Source organism: Myodes glareolus, chromosome 15 (assembly GCF_982192425.1).
Source record: "Myodes glareolus chromosome 15, mMyoGla1.1, whole genome shotgun sequence".
NCBI lineage: Eukaryota > Metazoa > Chordata > Mammalia > Rodentia > Cricetidae > Myodes > Myodes glareolus.
In genome coordinates, this window is record NC_142040.1 from 24,246,258 (window position 1) to 24,266,326 (window position 20,069).

At 36.3% G+C, this 20,069-nt stretch overlaps 1 protein-coding gene across 2 annotated transcripts in view; it reads left to right on the forward strand.

The window, feature by feature from the left end:
• Ankrd31 (ankyrin repeat domain 31) overlaps nt 1-20,069 on the forward strand; it is a 149,671-nt gene that overhangs the window by 101,853 nt on the left and 27,749 nt on the right. For both annotated transcript variants that reach the window (XM_087896805.1, XM_087896806.1), the window contains 4 exons: nt 4,195-4,357; nt 6,992-7,107; nt 9,309-9,396; nt 15,079-15,175. In XM_087896805.1, the coding sequence (XP_087752931.1) occupies nt 4,195-4,357; nt 6,992-7,107; nt 9,309-9,396; nt 15,079-15,175 (464 nt within the window). The remainder of the gene's footprint in view (nt 1-4,194; nt 4,358-6,991; nt 7,108-9,308; nt 9,397-15,078; nt 15,176-20,069) is intronic.

Sequence of the window (20,069 nt, forward strand, 5' to 3'; positions counted from 1 at the left end):
TTAAACCAGCTATTGATACGAAAGTTCTTATTATTAACATTTTGGTTCTTGTTTTGTTGTTTCTGCTGTTTTGAAGGTTTTTTCCCCTTTTTCTCATTTTCTATGATTTGGTGATTTACTAATGTCATAATTTGATTAACTTCACTTTCTCTGTTATTTTCTTTTTTTTACCAGATATTGCGTTGTAGCTATTGAGTGCTTACATTTAAAAAAATTAATGTATTCTATTTTTAATGATAATTTTAGCCACATAAATACATAATATTTTCCTGACCAAAAAATAATATGTAATTTTAAAATGGAAGAAATCAAACAGAAAGAATATTTAAAGTGAAAAATTTGTTGGTTATTGTATAAGGCAAAGGTCAGTTAAATAAGCCACATAAATAAATTTCAACATTTTTAGACTGTTATCTTTTAAAAGGCCACACTTAAAAAGTTAATTCTTTAATTTGTATTTGTATTAGACAGCTGGAGTTTTATTTAAAAAAACTTATTGAACATGATATATAGTAGTTTATCACATCATTATATTAAGGATATACCTGTGGTTCATAAAGAAAAGGCAGGTGTAATGTGGTGGTATCTATGTTGGATTGTCTTCTGTTCTATTCTTCACAAGACACCACACAAAGTCTTCTCTTCCTCAACAATGAAATGTATGAATATAACTGCAGTGTTTCTGCTTAGGGATGCTATTTAGATGACTCAGCACACAGTATTTTTACTTTAGATAACTTGTTAGCATGTAGCAAAAATTAATACTCACAGAAGCAGAAACTACATTGTGTGTGTGTGCGCGTGCGCGCGCGCACGCGCGCGCACATGCATATGGGACCCAGAGGTCAGTAGCAGGTTTCTTGCGTAGTCACTCTCTGTGTTAGGTTTTGAGACAGGTTCTCTCAGTGAACCTTGCATTTACTTACTGAGATAAACTAACTGGCAAGAATAACACAGGAATCTTTGTTACCATTCCCTTTTGAGATTTCCTTTGTTTTATGTGTTTTAATGTTTTGCCTTCCATGTGTATCTGTGCATCATATACATGCAATGCTCACTGAAGTCAGAAGAAGGCATCAAATCTTGTAGAACTGGAGTTATAGATGGTTATATATCTTAATTTGTTCTTTTTGGTTGTGAGTCAAGTCTTCAATTGCTGAGACATCTCTCCAGCCCTGTCTTAAAATTTTTAGACAATGAATATGGAACACAAACTTTTTTGAAATAAACAAGGGCTGAGGGAATTCATTTCCTTTATCGTTGCATTAAAATATTAAAGCATGAGACTGCATATATGGTTCCATATTAAAACACTGGCTACACCTTCCAAAGGACCCTGGTTACTCACATGGCAGTTCACAACTGTCTGTAACTCCAGTTTCAGGTTATCAGATGCCCTATATGTTTTCTGAGGGTATGCATGCTTAGGGTACATAGATATAACAAAATACTTTAGTACACATAAAAAATAATATGCAGCAAAATTCTGATATATGTACAATAAAGTAATTTTTAATATTAGGAATTGTTAAAATAATGTAGAAGAAAGATTATACTTCAAGAAAATTCATATTTATAATATATATAAAAGAATGAAATTCTACATGTGATCATTATATAGATTTGAAAAAGTTTTTTTCACTTTATTAGTATCTTTAAAAGAAAATTTAAATGCTTAGAATAAAACAATACTACACTGTAGAAATAATGTATTCAAGTAAAGTGAAAGATATGAGTAGCCAAATAATTGTGAGAAATTGAAATATTCTATTGTAAAATCCATATAATAAAGAAAATTATTTACTACTTGAAGAAATAAGTAACAAACTAAAAATACATCATTGAAAAAGCACCAAGACATGGTTGTTTCTGATCCCTTCATGGAGCTGTCGTGTAAAGATGAGGGAGGGGCGAGAGCGTGCTCGCTGGAGCAGCAAGAGAATGGGCAGTGTAGCCCTAGTGTGTGCTGGCGTTCAGTTATGTACCGCTCTGCGGCGCCCTCATGTGGTGTTTCCCCCTCGCTAAGACCCTGTCTCACAGAAACAGACAAACCCAGACTTGCTAATTATAATTTCCAATGTAAATGATCCAGTCACTGATAGCTTTCTATTGCTGTAACAAATATTGAAATAAGTTATCTTATAAAGAGAAAACCTTTATTTTAGTTTATGGTATCGGAGATTTTAGTCTGCATCTGTTTGGCCCTATTGCTTTAGGCCTGTGGTGTATAGAATAGTGTCAGAAAGTGCATGGTTAAATAAAGCGAAAGTGAAGAAAAGACATACCATGTATATTCCCAGTGGCTGGAAGACTTTTCACCAGTATTAGAGTTTCTACTAAGGAGTCTCATGTATTCCAAGATGGCCTCTAACTTGCTTATAGCTGAGGATGACCTTGAACTCCGGATTCTCCTGCCTTTATATCATGTGTGAAGTAATGAATTCAGAGTTTCATGCATGATAGAGAATGCTCAACAAATAAAGTTATATACCCAGTCTAATGGAATCTAGAACTTTAATTTTTCATAACTTCAAATTTTGCATTAGCACAAAAGAAAACAACTTGAGTGACTTCAGATTCCTCTTAAACTCTAAAAATAACAAAAAGACCAAAGTAAAGACAATAGAATTAGTAAAACAAAGCAAATAATAAAATTAACAAAAGGAAAGCTTATTCTCTGAGAAAGTTGACAAAATTCTTGAAGTTTTTTTCTGGCCAGATTTTGAACATGGCAGACATTAAAAGGCTGATAAAGGACTGTTGTTAAAATCTTACTTTACTAAGTTTAACAACTTAAATAAAATAAGCTGTTCCCTTGACACAAACTACCAAAGCTTACAAACAAAAACTGAAATAACCCTTATAACTCTACATCTGGGAAAAATGAATTTATGTTTTACAAAAAGAAACAAACCCAATCCTCACAGTAGAGGTGTCAGGTTCAGGTAGCTTAACTTCCTCACTTAGAGGGGAAAATGATACTAGCTTTAGTAGACAGACTCTTCCAGAAAAAAAATATATAGTTCCTAACAGATTTACAGTGTGATTTTCACCCCAGTCCAGGCAACAGGCAAAGGAATTGTAAGTAAATAAAAGTACAAAATTACATCTCTTGAGAAATATTACACACATGCAGCAACTACTTCTGTTAAACATTCCAAGGGAGCTTCAATCAGCTTGCTCTAGAGATGTAAGTACGTGTTTATTGATGTGCTAGTCACAATAGTCATATAAGAGACCAGCCTGCATATCCAGCAACAGAGGAATAGAGATGATGTGTATACACTCAGTAGAATTTTATTCAACTGTAAATAAGAATGAAATTGTTTTGTCTACATAGAAATAGAAATTTCTTACTCAGAAAGACAAATATTGCATCTTTTCTCTCCTATATAGATTCTAGATTTAATATACGTACATACATATATCCATTCATGTATATGTATGTGCATATATTCACAGCACGTGAAAGTAGAAGAGATCCAATATGAGTTACTCTGAGTAGCCTTATTTATATTAGAAATGCTTTCTCTCCAAAAGTCACAACCTTTTTGACTTGTTAAAATACCACCTCCATCTTTGCTATCTTGTGATCATAATTATTAGGTAACATATTTCTATAGGGATAATTTTAGTACTTTATTAAACTACACTGAATTGGTAACTTACATTAGAGTCTAATGTAGTCCTGAAGCAAGGCTTGCCATCCTCTTTACTCTGTCCTCCAGCATGGTGGGCAGAACAGTGGGACAGTATCAGAGACTCCACATTTGCATACAGGTGGCTGATTCTGCAGGGTAAACCTGTGCTGTCCAGTGCAGTAGCTGTGAGCTATATTTTGCTGTTTGAATTTGAATTAATTTAATAAAGAATCCTGTTACTTAGTCATATGCACTGTGTTTCAGCAGGGCGTATATGGTTTGCAGCTACTTTTTGGGAACAGAAGAAATGCAATTCTGGACAGACATGATCTAAAAGTGGTATTACCTCTTTACTGCAAGGAAGCAGCATACTGTGTTTAGTACTGTTATTTGTGTTTCCCTACGAGGCCAGTCAAGTCAAATCAAAGTTGCAGTATCCATATCAAATATAATTGAAATGTTTATTGTTCATACTTTGAAGAGATGTGCTTGGTGGTGGAGTCTTAAGATAAAAGCAGATATGTGTAGACATAACTGAATGATTACCTTCCAGGCAGCTGAGACACTCCTAAAACATGGAGCAAACCCTAATCAGAAAGATCAGAAACAGAGGACTGCTTTGGAGGAAGCAGATGATGAAAAAATGAAAAACCTACTAAGATCTTATGGTGCTGTTGAAACCATTAATGGAGATGAGATTGACTCTACAGCAGTTGGTACGCACGTCAGCATTACTTTCTGATTTATACAGGTGTATGTCTCTGCTTAGTAAAAGAAAATCTCTGCATATGTAATATGATGTTATTTCCTAACTTGGAGTAGGTGTTTCTCTCTGTTCATTGAATTCTTAAATATTCATCATTTATTTCTAGGAATCAGTATTCTAAAATTTGATTTAGGGGCTGGAGAGATGGTTCAGCAGTTAAAAGTACTGGATGCTCTTCCAAAGGACCCAGGTTTGGTTCCCTGCAACCACATGGTGACTCACAACCTTCTATAACTCCAGTTCCAGGGTCTCTGATGCTCTCTTCTGGTCTCTGTAGGCCATATACACATGGGCAAACACCCATATACATAAAATAAAAATAAATAAATCTCTAAAAATAGTAAGATTTATAGATCTTTTATTACTATTAGTTTTCCTTCCCCACCTTCCTTTTACATTTTTAAGTTTTAGTTCAAAGTGCTATTTTATTAATACTGTCATAGTATTATATCAAATTTTTCCTTAATTTTAAATTTTCTACACAAATTTCCCCTGAGGGGCAGTACAGTTAGACATTTGCCTCATGCTTGAATCTTACAATCGTTTTGGAAAATCTGTCTCTAGGTTCACAAACTCTTCTGTGGCCCACTGGATGGTTACATTTGTTGTTACTGGTTTTCTAGAAAGAGTATCCTGGAATATCATCAGAAACCACCTGTTTGAATGTCTGTGGGACTTGCTGGAGGTTGTGTACTTCTCTATCTCTGCACATTTGTATTCAGGAAGACACCCAACTGGTCACTAAGCACATAACCTGGCAATGCAGAACGCCATAGAGTATCAGCTATTCATCTTGGGGTTGCTTAGATGACTGGAAGCTGTTTGTAGCCTATACACCAAAAAATGGATCCACACATACTGCTTGCTAGGGGAGAGACCCAAATCCAAATTGGTTTCTACAGAATGTGTCCTACTCCTGCACCATCATAAAGCTAAAACCCATGCAAGTGAAAACATTATTAAGTCTGGACTATCTCTGACTGGAAAAAGCAATAATAGACAAGTGATGTCATAACTATAATTTATTGGTAAAATTAAAAAAGATAATAAGCAGCTATTATTATTTTTATTACCCAAACAGTATAAACTAGTGGTGTTAAATTCTGGGAGAAATTGGAGATTTAAGAACTAGTATGTGTATGTTGAAGATTGAAGGGTAAATAGAGCCTGGATATGGAGAAAGGAAGTCAGTGAAGAACCCTGTGGATACAGGACAGTGTGAGCGAGGAATGAGCGCTGGAAGCACAGGGCAGATGAGCTTGATGTGTGCTGTGTGAGAAAGGGGCAGTAAGGTATTTAAATGAAAGGCAGATTAATCCTATTATCAAATCTTAAACATTTGAAATTATGTCTTCCATTTTTTCTCCCACAATTCCCATCTCCAGGGCCTGGAGTTCATAAGTGTAGTGTTGGGGATTGAGCCAGGGATTGTGCCTGTGGATGTGAGGAAAGCCTTTGTTACTAAGCTGCATTACCAAGCCCATATGATGTTGTTGGTTTGAGGTTGCTGGAGTGAAACACACACCAGCTGTTACCTCCCTACCTTTGTTATGAGACAGATAATTGAAATCAAGCTGCTGATTTACTTGAAGAAGGGATGGAAAATGTGACATTGTTTGAAAGCCCTTGCAGATAAGATTTTATTACCTTAAAATTGTAATAATTCCTGAATTTGTTAGATTAACAGTGAAGAGAATATTTCAAGAAGATGTATAGCTATGGAGTTGTGTTGCAGTAGTTTCCTCCTTACAGTGTTGGAAGAGAATTGTTTTCCCTTTTCCTCTTGATTAAAACTGGACTCAGAAGAAACTCAGTAATGTGTCTGCTTTTGCTGTGGAGAATGCAGTAGTGAGAACATGTCTTACCAGCCTACCGTGCTTCTCACCAACTGGATTTTCAAGAATAGATGACTTGCTGATGTGATTAGTTAAAACCAAGAATATTCAATATGTAATGATTTTTCAGTGATCTAGATCACATGAAGATCAAGGTTGGAATTATTAAAACTCTTCTCTCTCTTGGAGCCCTAGTGTTTTCTCTTCCTTTCTGCAGTCACACCTGGAGATATTGGGACTCTGCTGTGAGTGCTTTCTCAGTCTCTATGGCTATTGTTTCTTGAGTGTATTCTTTCTTGGTCAGATTCCCAGAGGAATGAGGAGCATAAAGTAATAGAGCGTAGGGCAAAGGAACCCATAATAGGGGAGGAGCCCAGGAGAGCACCACAGAGCAATGAGTCCGAGCAGTTGAAAGCATGGACTTGGATTCAGATAACATCTATTTACAGTAACCAATTGTGATACCACACAATTTCCTAAACTTTTCTGACATTTAACTCCTATAACATTTGTAACAAACTACCTATTTCAAAGAGTTCATTGAATATTTGTTAAGATGTTACACTAAAAAGGTAATCTAGTATGTGATAAGAGCTCATAAAATGTTGCCATAGTTAATAGTAATGAGAAGCTACCTAACATAAAACAATAATTGTAGTCTTGATTTATCCTTTTCATCCTTATGACATTTAAAAGTAATAGAACAATATTTTGAACAGTCTTACTTTCCAACTTCATTTTCTTTAAAGTAAAACATCCTGCTCTCCGACCAAAAAGATATAAGCCATGTCCTTGTGATGATGGAAAAACCATTGCTCCTTCTTCGCCCTTACACAAAGCGAAAAGAAGTGAAAAGCTCCCTGCGGTGAGTGGCATTGAAGTTCTTTCATTCCTCAGCCTAGAAATGCCATTCCTTTGACTAGCCAGCCTTCGGACCTTGACAGAAGTCATGGTTTTCGTGTCACGGGAACAGAATGTGTTAGGAAGATGTAATCTGGTTAACTCTGTCTAGGGGAGTATAAGTCAGCTGCTGTCCTTCCACCCTGCTCAAGGTGTTTGACTACTTCTTTGCCCACAGAAACTGCTACTGTACACTGTGTCATCATTCACTCCCCAAAGTGTCTATGCTATGTGGTTCATATTTACAAATGGATCGATTTACTAATCATGATATTTCAGTGAAAACCTCTAAGTTTATTAGACACAAGTTAATTAAGGTACCATCTTCAATATTATTTTGGATTTGACTTAGTCCATTGTGTTGAAGATTGCATACATCTACAATGTAAGCAAGATAGGAAAGTCTTGCACAGGTAATACCTTTCTGTAGATGTTTAGCCTGGGCACAAGTTTAGACCTTCTGTTTGCTTCTGTAATCATAAACACTTTACCGATAGACCTTATGTTTTTTGTTTATTTTTTTGCAGTTTCATATTTTGTAATTTTATTGTGATGCATTTAATAAATGGCAGCTCAAAGATTGCTTTCCCGGGTCTAGTAAGACAACTCACTGGGTAAAGGCACTTCCCACCTAGTCTGACAACTTGAGTTCTATCCCTAAAATCCACATGTAGAAAGACAGAACCAACTCCCGAATGTTGTCTTCTGGCATGCACACACACACAAATAAATAAATGTAGAAATTTTTCTATAAATTACCAAATAATTTTATTCTGTGTATTTTCCACTTTCTTGTAAACACCAGAGTAAGAGTTTGGAGCAGTATACTTCAGGAGGCTGTGACACATAATAAAAATCATAAATATTTATTGAGAATTTATGAAAAGATATATAGTATGAGTCAGCCATGAATTATTACTTATGCATGACAGTTATGTACACAGGATTTTGGAAAGCGTACACAAAAATTAAAAACTGTTTCTGCTTATAGGAACTAATGAAGAAATGTTTTGTAAAAGGCATTATGTGGTCCTGAAATTGTTAACTTACCAAAAGATAAGTCAGTATGGATTATGTTTGGCAGAGGTTTCTGTATGAGATGGATTTTATAGAACAATAATAACCAATCCGTTTGAGCTCTTAGTTTATAATAGTATTGTTCTTCACATTTTACATGAATAGATTCTCTCAGCTCAGGGATAGGAGGAAGAACCTGCTGCAGTCAGTCAGCTGGGAAGCAGTGAGGCCAGGAGCACACACAGGCAGCCTGACTCTGGAGCCCACTGCATGGTTCTTAGAAGAAAGAGGGAACTAGGCAGAGTGAGCCGAGTGCATTCAGGCAGGAAAATTCATATCGCCACGCTCACAAAGTTATAGAGTGCCATTTCTTGTGCCTTTTCAGAGTAGTGTTTGATATATCTAGGACTATGTGTGAGATTTTAATTATGTACAGAGACAGTCATGAAGTCTTACAGTGAACTTTTGCATATGTAATCATAAAATAGTATATGTTGGGTTGGGGGTTTTTCTCCTGTACCTATAATTTCAAATGAAGTAAAAAATGATATAATTCCTTGTATGGTTACTCTTTTTCTTCTATTTTTCAGTAGAGCTCTACATAAATCAAGATATATTTAAATTGTTTGTCTTCAACATTCATTCATTTAAAGTTACATAAAACATAAGTGCATTTCGAGAACAAAGACAGAAAAGCTTTTAAGCTATCTATGTACTATGTATTTATCAGACTATCTGAAAGTACATCTTTCCCTTTTTTGTTATTTGAATTTTTTGAGACAGTTTTTCTCTGTGTAGCTTTTTAGAGCGTACCCTGGAACTTGCTCTGTAGACCATGCTGGCCTTGAACTCTGCCTCCCGAGTGCTGGTGTGCCACCACCACCCAGCAACATCTTCCCTCTTTTTTCTTTTTTTAAAAATATTTATTTATTTATTTATTATGTATACAATATTCTGTCTGTGTGTATGCCTGCAGGCCAGAAGAGAGCACCAGACCTCGTTACAGGTGGTTGTGAGCTACCATGTGGTTGCTGGGAATTGAACTCAGGACCTTTGGAAGAGCAGGCAATGCTCTTAACCTCTGAGCCATCTCCCCAGCCCCAACATCTTCCCTCTTATAATGGAATTCCTAACATTTTTATCTGGCAGCATCAGACCATCAGTGCTATTTTACAAGACATAGAAGAAAAACAAGAAAACTTACTAAAGCTTGAAATAAGAGACTCTGAAGATGCAGGTAAAATGTACTTCTTATTTCAAAGTTCATTATAGCTGAAAGTGTGAACTCGTGTGTGTGTGTGTGTGTGTGTGTGTGTTCAGGCAGTCATAGGCCATGGTGCATGGATGGAGATTGGAAGACAACCTCAGGTGTGTTGGTCTTCATCTTCCATCTTGTTAACACAAGGTCTCTTTGTGATATGCTGCTGAGTTATGCACACCAGGCTAAGTGACCCAGTCTCCTGTCTGCACTCCCACATCTCTCCTTGAGTGCTCTGGGGTTGTAGACACATACAACCACACCTGGGTTTATGTGGACTCTAGGGATTTGTACTTGGTTCCTCATACATGGCAGGTTCTTTCACCAACTGAGCCATTTGTCCAGCCCTACACAGACTTTTTAAAAAAATATGACACTATCTAAGGTGCTCAAATTTTAATATGAGTCAGTAATGCAAACAAGTAATTTCTGGAATTTTTGACACAGACATTTCCGTACAAAGTCAAAATATCATGCATCATGTGAGAGACATTCTGGACCATGATAAGAGGTAAAAAACTGCTATGTTTATGTTCAGATGAAGGTGTGACTTCATCCTTAAGCCCAGGATTAAGAAGTGTTGAGCTTGCTGCTCTTTGATGCCGTCTTAGCTTTCCTACTGCTGTGATGAAAACACACTTATCCCCTAAAGTATTGTCTCTGATAAATAAGTACACAGTATCAATTTACATGTGAAATATCTTCATGTCATTTCTTTTTTTGTTGTTAAATATTTAATTATTTATTATGTATACAATATTCTGTCTGCATGTATGCCTGCAGGCCAGAAGAGGGCCCCAGACCTCATTACAGATGGTTGTGAGCCACCATGTGGTTGCCGGGAATTGAACTCAGGACCTTTGGAAGAGCAGTCAGTGCTCTTACCCTCTGAGCCATCTCTCCAGCTCATGTCCTTTCTTACAGCAGCAGACTGCATTGTGCTACTGTGGTATTATTTTTAATATCTGAAATTGAAAATTCAGTTAGAAAACCCAAAGTGTAGGATGTGTGTATAAGCAAATTTATTTCTAAATTTTTAATGATTTTACACATTTTGCTCTATTGTTAGCATATGCATCATACCAAAACTAATTCTTCACCATAGTATTAGAAAGATAGAAACTCCCCTGGGGACACTAACCCTAAATTTTTCTAGTCATTTGGTTTGCACAGGGAGATTCTGTGAAGCTCAAGCATCCAATTAATGGTGTTGTTGGTTATTTTTGATCTTTTTATTATTTTGGCTCCTTTGGGGGAAGGCCCACTACCCAGCTTTCAAGTAAAGCACACACAAAGCCGCAGAGTCTTATTTTTTTTTTTTCAGCTTTTTGGTTTTTTTTTGGTTTTGGTTTTGGTTTTGCTTTTTTGTTAGTTTGTTTGTTTTTCAAGACAGAGTTTCTCTGTGAAACAGTCCTAGCTTTCCTAGAACTCAGTCTGTAGGCCAGGCTGGCCCCAAACTCACTGAGATCTGCCTGCCTCTGCCTCCCAAGTGCTGAGATTAAAAGCATGTGCCGACACTGCCTGACTGACTTACTCTTAATTAAGAGTGCCCAGCCTTAGCTTTGCTTGTTCCAAACCAACTTTTGTTAACTTAAATTATCCCAGCTTCTTTGTGAAGTTGTGATTCTTTGCCTGTCTAAAACACCTGATGGTCCTAATAAAGAGCTGAATGGCTAATAGCGAGACAGGAGCATGAATAGGTGGACTGGCAGGCAGGGAGTATAAATAGAAGGAGAATAAAGGGAGAAGGATGGTAGGGGAATGAATGTCTGACAGTTTCTTCTGTGAACTAGTGACCCTGAAGGACCATCCTACCTTGTTTTGGCATAGTTTAGCAGTCACTTTCCTGTGCGTTCTGCATGCCTGGTTTATACAGCATAGCATCAAGCAGTTCAGGCAAGAGCAGCTTCTTGTCCAAATGACTAGCCTTGCCACATTGAAAGAAAACTCCATAAGGAGTTTCTTTGATGCCTGAAGTAATTTTCTGAAATAAATTAGTGCTGCCAGGAGCAGATGTGCCTCATTATCATAAAAACCCATAAATTAACAAAACATTTTAAATGCCATATTCTGTAGGTATTTGAAAGGTTTGAAGATCATCTCTCTACCTAAAATATATCTCTATATGATATGGAAAGCATACCTAACATATCTACAATTTTGATTGTTATAGATGACTAACTACTGACTTGTGTTTCTTGATCATCCTAAATAGTTCATAATAATAGCTTTCAAAAACGAATTTTACCTTACAGTTTAAAATGAATTGCCTAAGTACAATACCTTAAACAAAAGTAGAAATATATATATATATATATATATATATATATATAATATGTTGTAACATAATACCCTTAAATTGGTATCAATACACAAAAATCCTTGTTTAAAAAATAAAAATCTTGCTTAAAAAATAGAAACATATACAGTGTGTTATAATAAAAATTACCTTAAATTTGAATCAATATACAAAAGTCCTTTAAACAGGAGTAAAAACATATATACAGTTTAACAAAATTGACTTTGAATTTGTATTCATATACCAAAATCCATGCCAAGACAAAATAGCTGAGATTAACAGTGTTTTTTTTTAAGTCCTATATTCCTACATTCCCCTAAATGATAGCAAACATATAGGACCCACAAAATAACCAAAGACCTCCCACACTCCCTTTTCTCTTGGAAATGTGGGTGCAGACCTCTCCATACTGCTTTCTGCTGACTGTGGGTAAAGACTTTTTTTAGGGTGCCTGAGAAAATTTGAGTTAATGACCAAGTCCTAGGAAGACTAGCAGTAATCTTTCTTGATAGATATAACCTGTCAAGTCTTAGGAAGTCTCCCGATACATACCAATCTGGAACAAATTCACAGCCTCCTGTTTCCTGTAGAAACAAAAGCAAAACACTTCTCCAAAGTAATGCATCTTTTAAGTTCCATTTTACAAATACATTTTTTGACTTCTATTTTAAAGTTAAGGCATTCCTAAAGTATATAGATTGGTTTATTTCAACAGTTCCTTTCAATCCCATCTCTCTTAGCAGCTGTTCTTTGTTTATCAGCATTCAAAAATTTCAAAATCAGCACAATAGCCTACAAGATCCAGACTCCCTGTGTATTTCCCATCTCTGAGTGACTTACTGTTTTTTTTTTATTACTTTTACTCTCTCTTTAAAGACTTTAATTTTTATTTTTAAACTTATTTCTTTCTATAACTGTCCATACCCTTTGTCTTTCTTTCTTAAGTCTACATACATTGTAAAACACACTGATTAAAGGTTTTTTTCCATCTGGACCTTTTTGCTGAGTATCTCTTAGTCTTTTTTGACTGCATGAGCAAACATTAGACTGTTAAGCTACACCTGATCCTCCTCTTGCCATAACAACTGGCTCCGCCACTCTTGGGTCAGGTCGTGAAAGCCAAGCCTAAAGCTTGTGCCAAATAGGAGTTGCGTGACCAGGAACTACATTCAACCTTCCTAGAGTTCTAGAATGCTGATGCTTGCGAGGCCACAGGCATTTTTACTTCTTTTGTTGTTGTTATTCCTATTTAATGTACTGGCTGGTCAAGGGCTGGCCAGCAGGCACAAATTCTTAAATGAGCTGTATAATTTTTTTAACCTTTTTCGGTTTTCTTGGACCCTACATGAAGATACAACCCCACATTGGGCACTAAAATGTTGGTGGTTGTTTTGATATTTTTATTTTTTGGGGGGGGGCACCACCCAGCTTTCAAGTAAACCACACACAGAGGCTTATTCTCAATTATAAGTGCCCAACCTTAGCTTGACTTGTTTCTTGCCAGCTTTTACTAACTTAAATTATCATGACTACCTTTTGCCTCTTGATTTTTTTCCTTCTCTTACTTCTATATATCTTACATCCTTCTTACTCCATGACTGGCTGGCTTGGGGACTGGTCCCTGACATCCTCCTCCCTTTGTTCTCTTGTTGCTCCCCTTTTCCTTGTTCTTCTTCTGTTTATACTCCGTCTGCCAGCCCCACCTGTTCATGCTCCTGCCTCACTATTGGCCATTCAGCTCTTTTTTAGGACCATCAGGTGATCACAGCTTCATGCAGTTAAACAAATGCAGCATAAAAAAGCAACACATCTTAAAATAATATTTACCCAAAATAATGATTTTAAGTTTAGCTATCTAAAAGAAAGGGGCAGCAGTTCAAAAAACATTAGCAAAGATCTTAAGAAACAAATACAAAAGTTAAACCAATGGCAGGTAGATTAGTGGGAATGCCATGCATTAATTTCAGCCTTTCAATTTTTACTTGGGAATCTCAATTTGGGCATAATCCACATTTATATATGTAAGCCAGACTTCTACCAGTGATTCTTTCTTTCTTTGGGTGCCGTTTTTCTCCTTCCAGAAAATGCACTTTATACATCATCAGTATCAGCTCCTTGAGACCAGGGGCCAAAGTAATGTCTCAAGAACATAGATCCAAGATGTTTTTATCCTCTTTCATGGTCAGCATTCTGTAGTGTAGAAAATAATCTTTAAAAATTAAAGAAGAGTTAGTGGAATTATTTGAAACTTTGAAGAAAAGTTGAATTCTTGAAGGATGAAAAGAAGAATTGATGGAACTTTGACCTTTAATTAAGCCATGTTTCCAGGCTGATGGATAAACTATCAGTCGTTTTGAAAAGATTAGAAAGAAAGTTGCTTCCCATAGAAGTGGTCATTATTTTCCGCAGAGAGCATGTTCTTTGTTCTAGAAGTAATAAAAGTGATGTATTGATATCATGCATCACTTGCATCTGTAGACTGAATAACTTGTCTTTTTTTCACTGTATGTGGTTTGTTCAAGGATTGTTTGGGAATGCCTTGTTTTATGATGTTAATATGCTTTTGAAAAAAGTCAGGAGTTCCAAATTATAGTACATAACATTTTATTTATGGAAAATTAATATTCAGTCATTTTTGCCAAAATAGTGAGCTTCAGTTTCAGTAAGGATTCGAAGCTTTTGTTTTAGTGAGGGACCATGTCTCAAAAAAAAGGTGGAATCCAATGAATTCCCTCGGGGTTTGTTGCACAAGTCTGGCAACCTGAATTCCATCTGTCCTCCACATGCCTATGTATGGTATATGTATCTGTCTATCTGCACATAGACATCTGCATATGTCACATATACACAACGTCACCACATACAAGACAGACAAGAAGAAAAGATAGCTGATCATAGAGAGCCCATGAATCCCAACTCCTAGACCTTAAGTCAATAGGGTCTAGCAGAATTAGAATCTGAGATGGACTGTTCTCTCTTGGTACAGTGTTATCTGAATACCTCAGCACATTTCATTAGGATGATATAATCAGATAAGCCTTGATTTAACTATGTAGGCCACCTATGCTAGAAAGTTGACTGGTAATGAGTTTAAACCCTAACTCAAAAAATATATATGTTGAGCCGAGTGGTGGTGGCACATGCCTTTAATTCCAGCACTTGGGAGGCAGAGGCACATGGATTTCTATGAGTTTGAGGCCAGCCTGGTCTACAGAGCTAGTTCCAGGACAGGCTCCAAAGCTACAGAAAAACCCTGTCTCAAAAAACAAAAAACAAAACAAAACAAAAAACCTTGGATGACCAGATTAAGCATTTATCATTCTTCAATTAACTGACCTTTTATTTTATCACTGTGTTTCTAGAACAATACATTGGAAAGATGTTAGAGATAAAAGAAGTTATGGATGATATACTTGCTCAACAGAAGACAGAAAGGGATGATCTAGCTAAAAAATACAGGTGAGTAGGGAAAAGAACTTGGAGCCATTTAACTTATTATAATGCCAGAGTTTAGATTTGGAGTGTTTCCCAAAGACCCGTGTATTAAAAGCGTAGTTTCAAGGTTGGTTCTATCAGAATGTGGTGGGACCCAAAAGGAAGTTTTCCGTTTGTTGCGGGTACAAACACCAAAAGAGTATGATGGAACCCTAGCCCCTTCTTCCTCTCTTTTGCATCTTGACCATAAGGTGAACAGCTTTGTTTTGCCACACACTCTTGATATGGTGTGTGGCCTCACCACAGGATAAGAATAGTAAGCTGGCGCTGACTGAAAACTCCAGAAGTCTGACCCCCCCAAACAAATTCAGGGATTTGTTACAGCCACTGAAAGCTGGGTGATATTAGTAGTTAGGCCAAGATAATCTTTTTAAATCTCTGATTAAATCTGTTCTCGCTTTTGAGAAAGCTTCTCACTAATGCCCATAGTGGTTGCACCAGTTTTCACTCCCAACAATAATACATAAGGATTCCTCTTTCCCTATATCTTCTCCTGCATTGGTTGTCATTTTTGAAGATTGTTGTTCATAGTAGGGTGAGTTGGAATCTCAAAGAGTTTTAATTTTCATTTCCCTGGTAGGTAATGTGTTTTAACATTGTTTGAAATGTTTATTAGCCATTTGTATTTCTTCCTTTGAGAATTCTCTGTTCCAACACATGGTACATTTTTAAAAACTAGGTTGTTTTCTTGATGCTTGACTTATTTACTCCTTGTATATTGTAGAATTAATCATCTGTTGGATATATAGATGGCAGATATTTCTCTTATTGTATGGGATGCCTCTTCACTTACTTAATCTCCTTTGCTGGACAGAAGGTTTTGAATTTTATGAGCTTTCATTTGTCAGTTGTTGGCTGTATTCTGAAAAACTGCAGTCCTGTTAAACAGTCTTTCTCTATTTCTGTATGTTGTAGGGCACTTCCCATGTTTTCTCTAGAAGTTTCAGAGTTTCGGGTTTTATGTTGTAGTCTTTGATAAAATTGGATTTTTGTGTAGAGTAAGGTAAAGGGATCTAGTTTACTTCTTCTACACGCAGACATCCAGCTTTTCCAGCATAATTCCTTGAATATGTTGTCTTCTCTCCAATGAGTATCTTTGGCAAAGATGAGGTAGCTGAAGTTAGATGGACTTGTGAATTTTTTTCTGGTCATGAATTCTGGAGTTAAGTTTCTTTCCTACATGTGATGGTTAATTTCATCAAACTGACTCGGTGTGGAATCACCTGGGAAGAAAGCCTCGAAGAGGAATTATCTAGATCAGGTTAGCCTGTGGGCATGTATGTGAGGGATTATCTTGATTGTTAATTGATATAGGAGGATCAAGTCCAATGTAAGCAACACCATTTTAGAGGATGGGCCCTGAATTATATGAGAGGAGAATGCTAATAAAACCCATGGGTGTGTGCACTTCTTTCTGCCCTTCACTGCATATGTGGTGGGATCAACTGTCCCAAGCTCTGTGAGTTTTCTGAGTACTATGACTTAGAATTGTAAACCAAATAAACCCTTTCCTTTCCTGTGTTGTCTTTGGTCTGGTTACTGGTCAAAGTAACTAAGCTACTGAAATTTTCATTAATTCAATTTCAAGGTTTTTGTTTGTTTGTTTTTGTTATTGAGACAGAGCTTCTCTTTGTAGCCCTAGCTGTCCTGGAATTCACTCTGTAGACCAGGCTCGCCTCAAACTCACAGAGATTCACCTCCCTTTCTGCCCTCTCCCATGATCCCCACGCTTCCAATTTACTCAGGAGATCTTGTCTTTTTCTATTTCCTATGTAGATTAGATCTATGTATGTCTGTCTCTCTTCGGGTCCTCTTTGTTGTCTAGGTTCTCTGGGATTGTGAACTGTAGGATTGTTTTTCTTTGCTTTCTGTCTAAAAGTCAATTATGAGTGAGTACATATTGTATTTGTCTTTGTGGATCTGGGTTTCCTTACTTAATGTGATGTTTTCTAGATCCATCCCCACAAATTTCAAGATGTCATTATTTTTTTTTAACACTGTATAGTACTCCATTGTGTAAATGTACCGCATCTTTTTTATCCATTCTTTGGTCAAGGGACGTTTAAGTTATTTCCAGGTTCTGGCTATTATAAATAATGCTTCTATGAACATAGTTGAGCACATGTCCTTATGGTATGATTGAGCATTTTTTGGGTATATACACAAAAGTGGTATATCAGGGTCTTGGGGTAGGTTGTTTACTCATTTTCTGAGAAATCGCTGTACTGATTTCCAAAGTGGCTGTACCAGTTTGCCCTCCTACCTGCAATGCAGGAGTGTTCCCTTTACCCTACAACCTCTGCAGCATAAGTTGTCATCAGTGTTTTTGATTTTGGTCATTCTTACAGGTGTAAAATAGACTCTCAGAGTTGTCTTGATTTGCATTTCTCTGGTGGCTAAGGATGTTGAGCATTTCCTTGAGTGTCTTTCAGCCATTTTAGATTCCTCTGTTGAGAGTTTTCTGTTTAAGTCTGTATCCCATTTTTTATTGGATTATTTGCTCTTTTGATGACCAATTTCTTAAATTCTTTGTATATTTTGGAAATCAGACCTCTGTCCAATGTGGGGTTGATGAAGATCTTTTCCCATTCTGTAGGCTGCCGTTTTGTCTTATTGACCATGTCCTTTGCTTTACAGAAGCTTTTCAGTTTCAGGAGGTCCCATTTATTAATTGTTTCTCTCAGTGTCTGTGCTGCTGGGGTTATATTTAGGAAGTGGTTCCCTGTGCCAATGCATTCAAGTGTACTTCCCACTTTCTCTTCTATGAGCTTCAGTATGGTTGGTTTTATGTTGAGGTCTTTGATCACTTGGATTGAGTTTTGTGCACGGCAATAGATATGGATCTATTTTCATTCTACATAATGAGATTCAGTTATGCCAGCACCATTTATTGAATATGCTTTTTTCCATTTGATATTTTTGCTTCTTTGTCAAAAATCAGGTGTTCATTGGTATATGGATTGATATCCTGGTCTTCAATTTGGTTTCATTGGTCCTCCTGTCTTTGATTCCAATAGTAGGCTGTTTTCAGAACTATAGCTCTGTAGTAGAGTTTGAAGTCAGAGATAATGATGCCTTCGGAAGTTCTTTTATTGTATAGGATTGTTTTAGCTATTCTGAGTTGTTTGCTTTTCCATATGAAGTTGGGTATTGTTCTTTTAAGGTCTATGAAGAATTTTGCTGGGATTTTGATAGGTATTCCATTGAATCTGTAGATTACTTTTGGTATGATTTGTCATTTTTACTATGTTAACTCTACCTACCCAAGAGCATGGGAAATCTTTCCATTTTCTGGTTTCTTCTTCAATTTCTTTCTTAAAAAATTTAGTTCTTGTCATACAGGTCTTCCACTTATTTGGCTAGAGTCACTCCAAAATATTTTATGTTATTTGTGACTATTGTGAATGGTGATGTTCTTCTGATTTCTCTATCAGCCCATTTATCATCTGTGTAAATAAGAGCTACTGATTTTTTTTCGAGTTAATCTTGTACCCTGCTACATTACTGAAGATATTTATAAGTTGTAGAAGTTCCTTGGTAGAATTTTGGGGGTCGCTTATGTAAACTATCATATCATCAGCATAGTGAGAGTTTGACTTCTTCTTTTTTTCCAAGTTTTATCCCCTTGATCTCCTTTTGTTATCTTATTGCTCTAACTAGAGCCTCAATTACTATACTGAATAGATAAGGAGAGAGTAGACAACCTTGTCTTGTTGCTGATTTCAGTGGGATTGCTTTGAGTTTCTCTCCATTTAGTTTGATGTTGGCTGTTGGCTTGCTGTATATTGCCTTTATTATGTTCAGGTATGTTCCTTTTATTTCTGCTGTCTTCGAGACCTTTACCATGAAGGGATGTTGTATTTTGTCGAAGACTTTTTCAGCATATAATGAAATGATCATGTAGGTTTTTTTCAGTTTATTTATATGGTGAATTACATAGATGAATTTTTGTATGTTGAACCATCCCTGCATCTCTGAGATGAAGCCTACTTGGTCATGGTGGATGATTTTTCTGATGTGTTCTTGGATTTGGTTTGCCAGTATTTTTTCAATTGTTTTCATATCAATGTTCATGAGTGAGATTGGTCTGTAATTCTATTTCTTAGTTGTGTCTTTGTTTGGTTTTGGTATCAGGGTAACTGTAACCTCATAAAATGAGTTTGGCAATGTTCCTTCAGTTTCTCTTGTTTCTATTGTTTGGAACAATTTGAGGAGTATTGGTATTAGTTCTTTAAAATTCTAGTAGAATTCTGAGTGAAACCATCTGGTTCTGGAATTTTTTGGTTGGGAGAATTTTGATGACAGTTTCTGTTTCTTAAGCACTTATAGGTTTATTTAATTTGCTAATCTGGTATTGATTTAATTTTGGTAAGTGATATCTATCCAGAAAGTTGTCCATTTCTTTTAAGTTTTCCAATTTTGTGGAGTACAGGTTTTCATAGAATGACCTGATTATTCTCTGGATTTCCTCTGTGTCTGTTGGTTGTTATGTCCCCTTTTCATTTCTGATTTTGTTAATTTGGATATTCTCTCTCTGCCTTTTGGTTAGTTTGAATAAATATTTGTCTATTTTGTTGATTTTCTTGAAAAACCAACTCTTTGTCTCATTGATTCTTTGTATTGTTTTCTTTGTTTCTATTTTGTTGCTTTCAGCCCTCAGTTTGATTATTTCCTGCCTTCTAGTGCTCCTGCATGAGTTTGCTTTTGTTCCAGAGTTTTCAGGTGTTAACGCACTAGTGTGGGATTTTTCCAGCTTCTTTATATAGGCATTTAGTGCTATGGACTTTCCCCTTAACACTGCTTTCATTGTGTCCTGTAAATTTTGGTATGTTGTTGGTCATTTTCATTGAATTTTAGT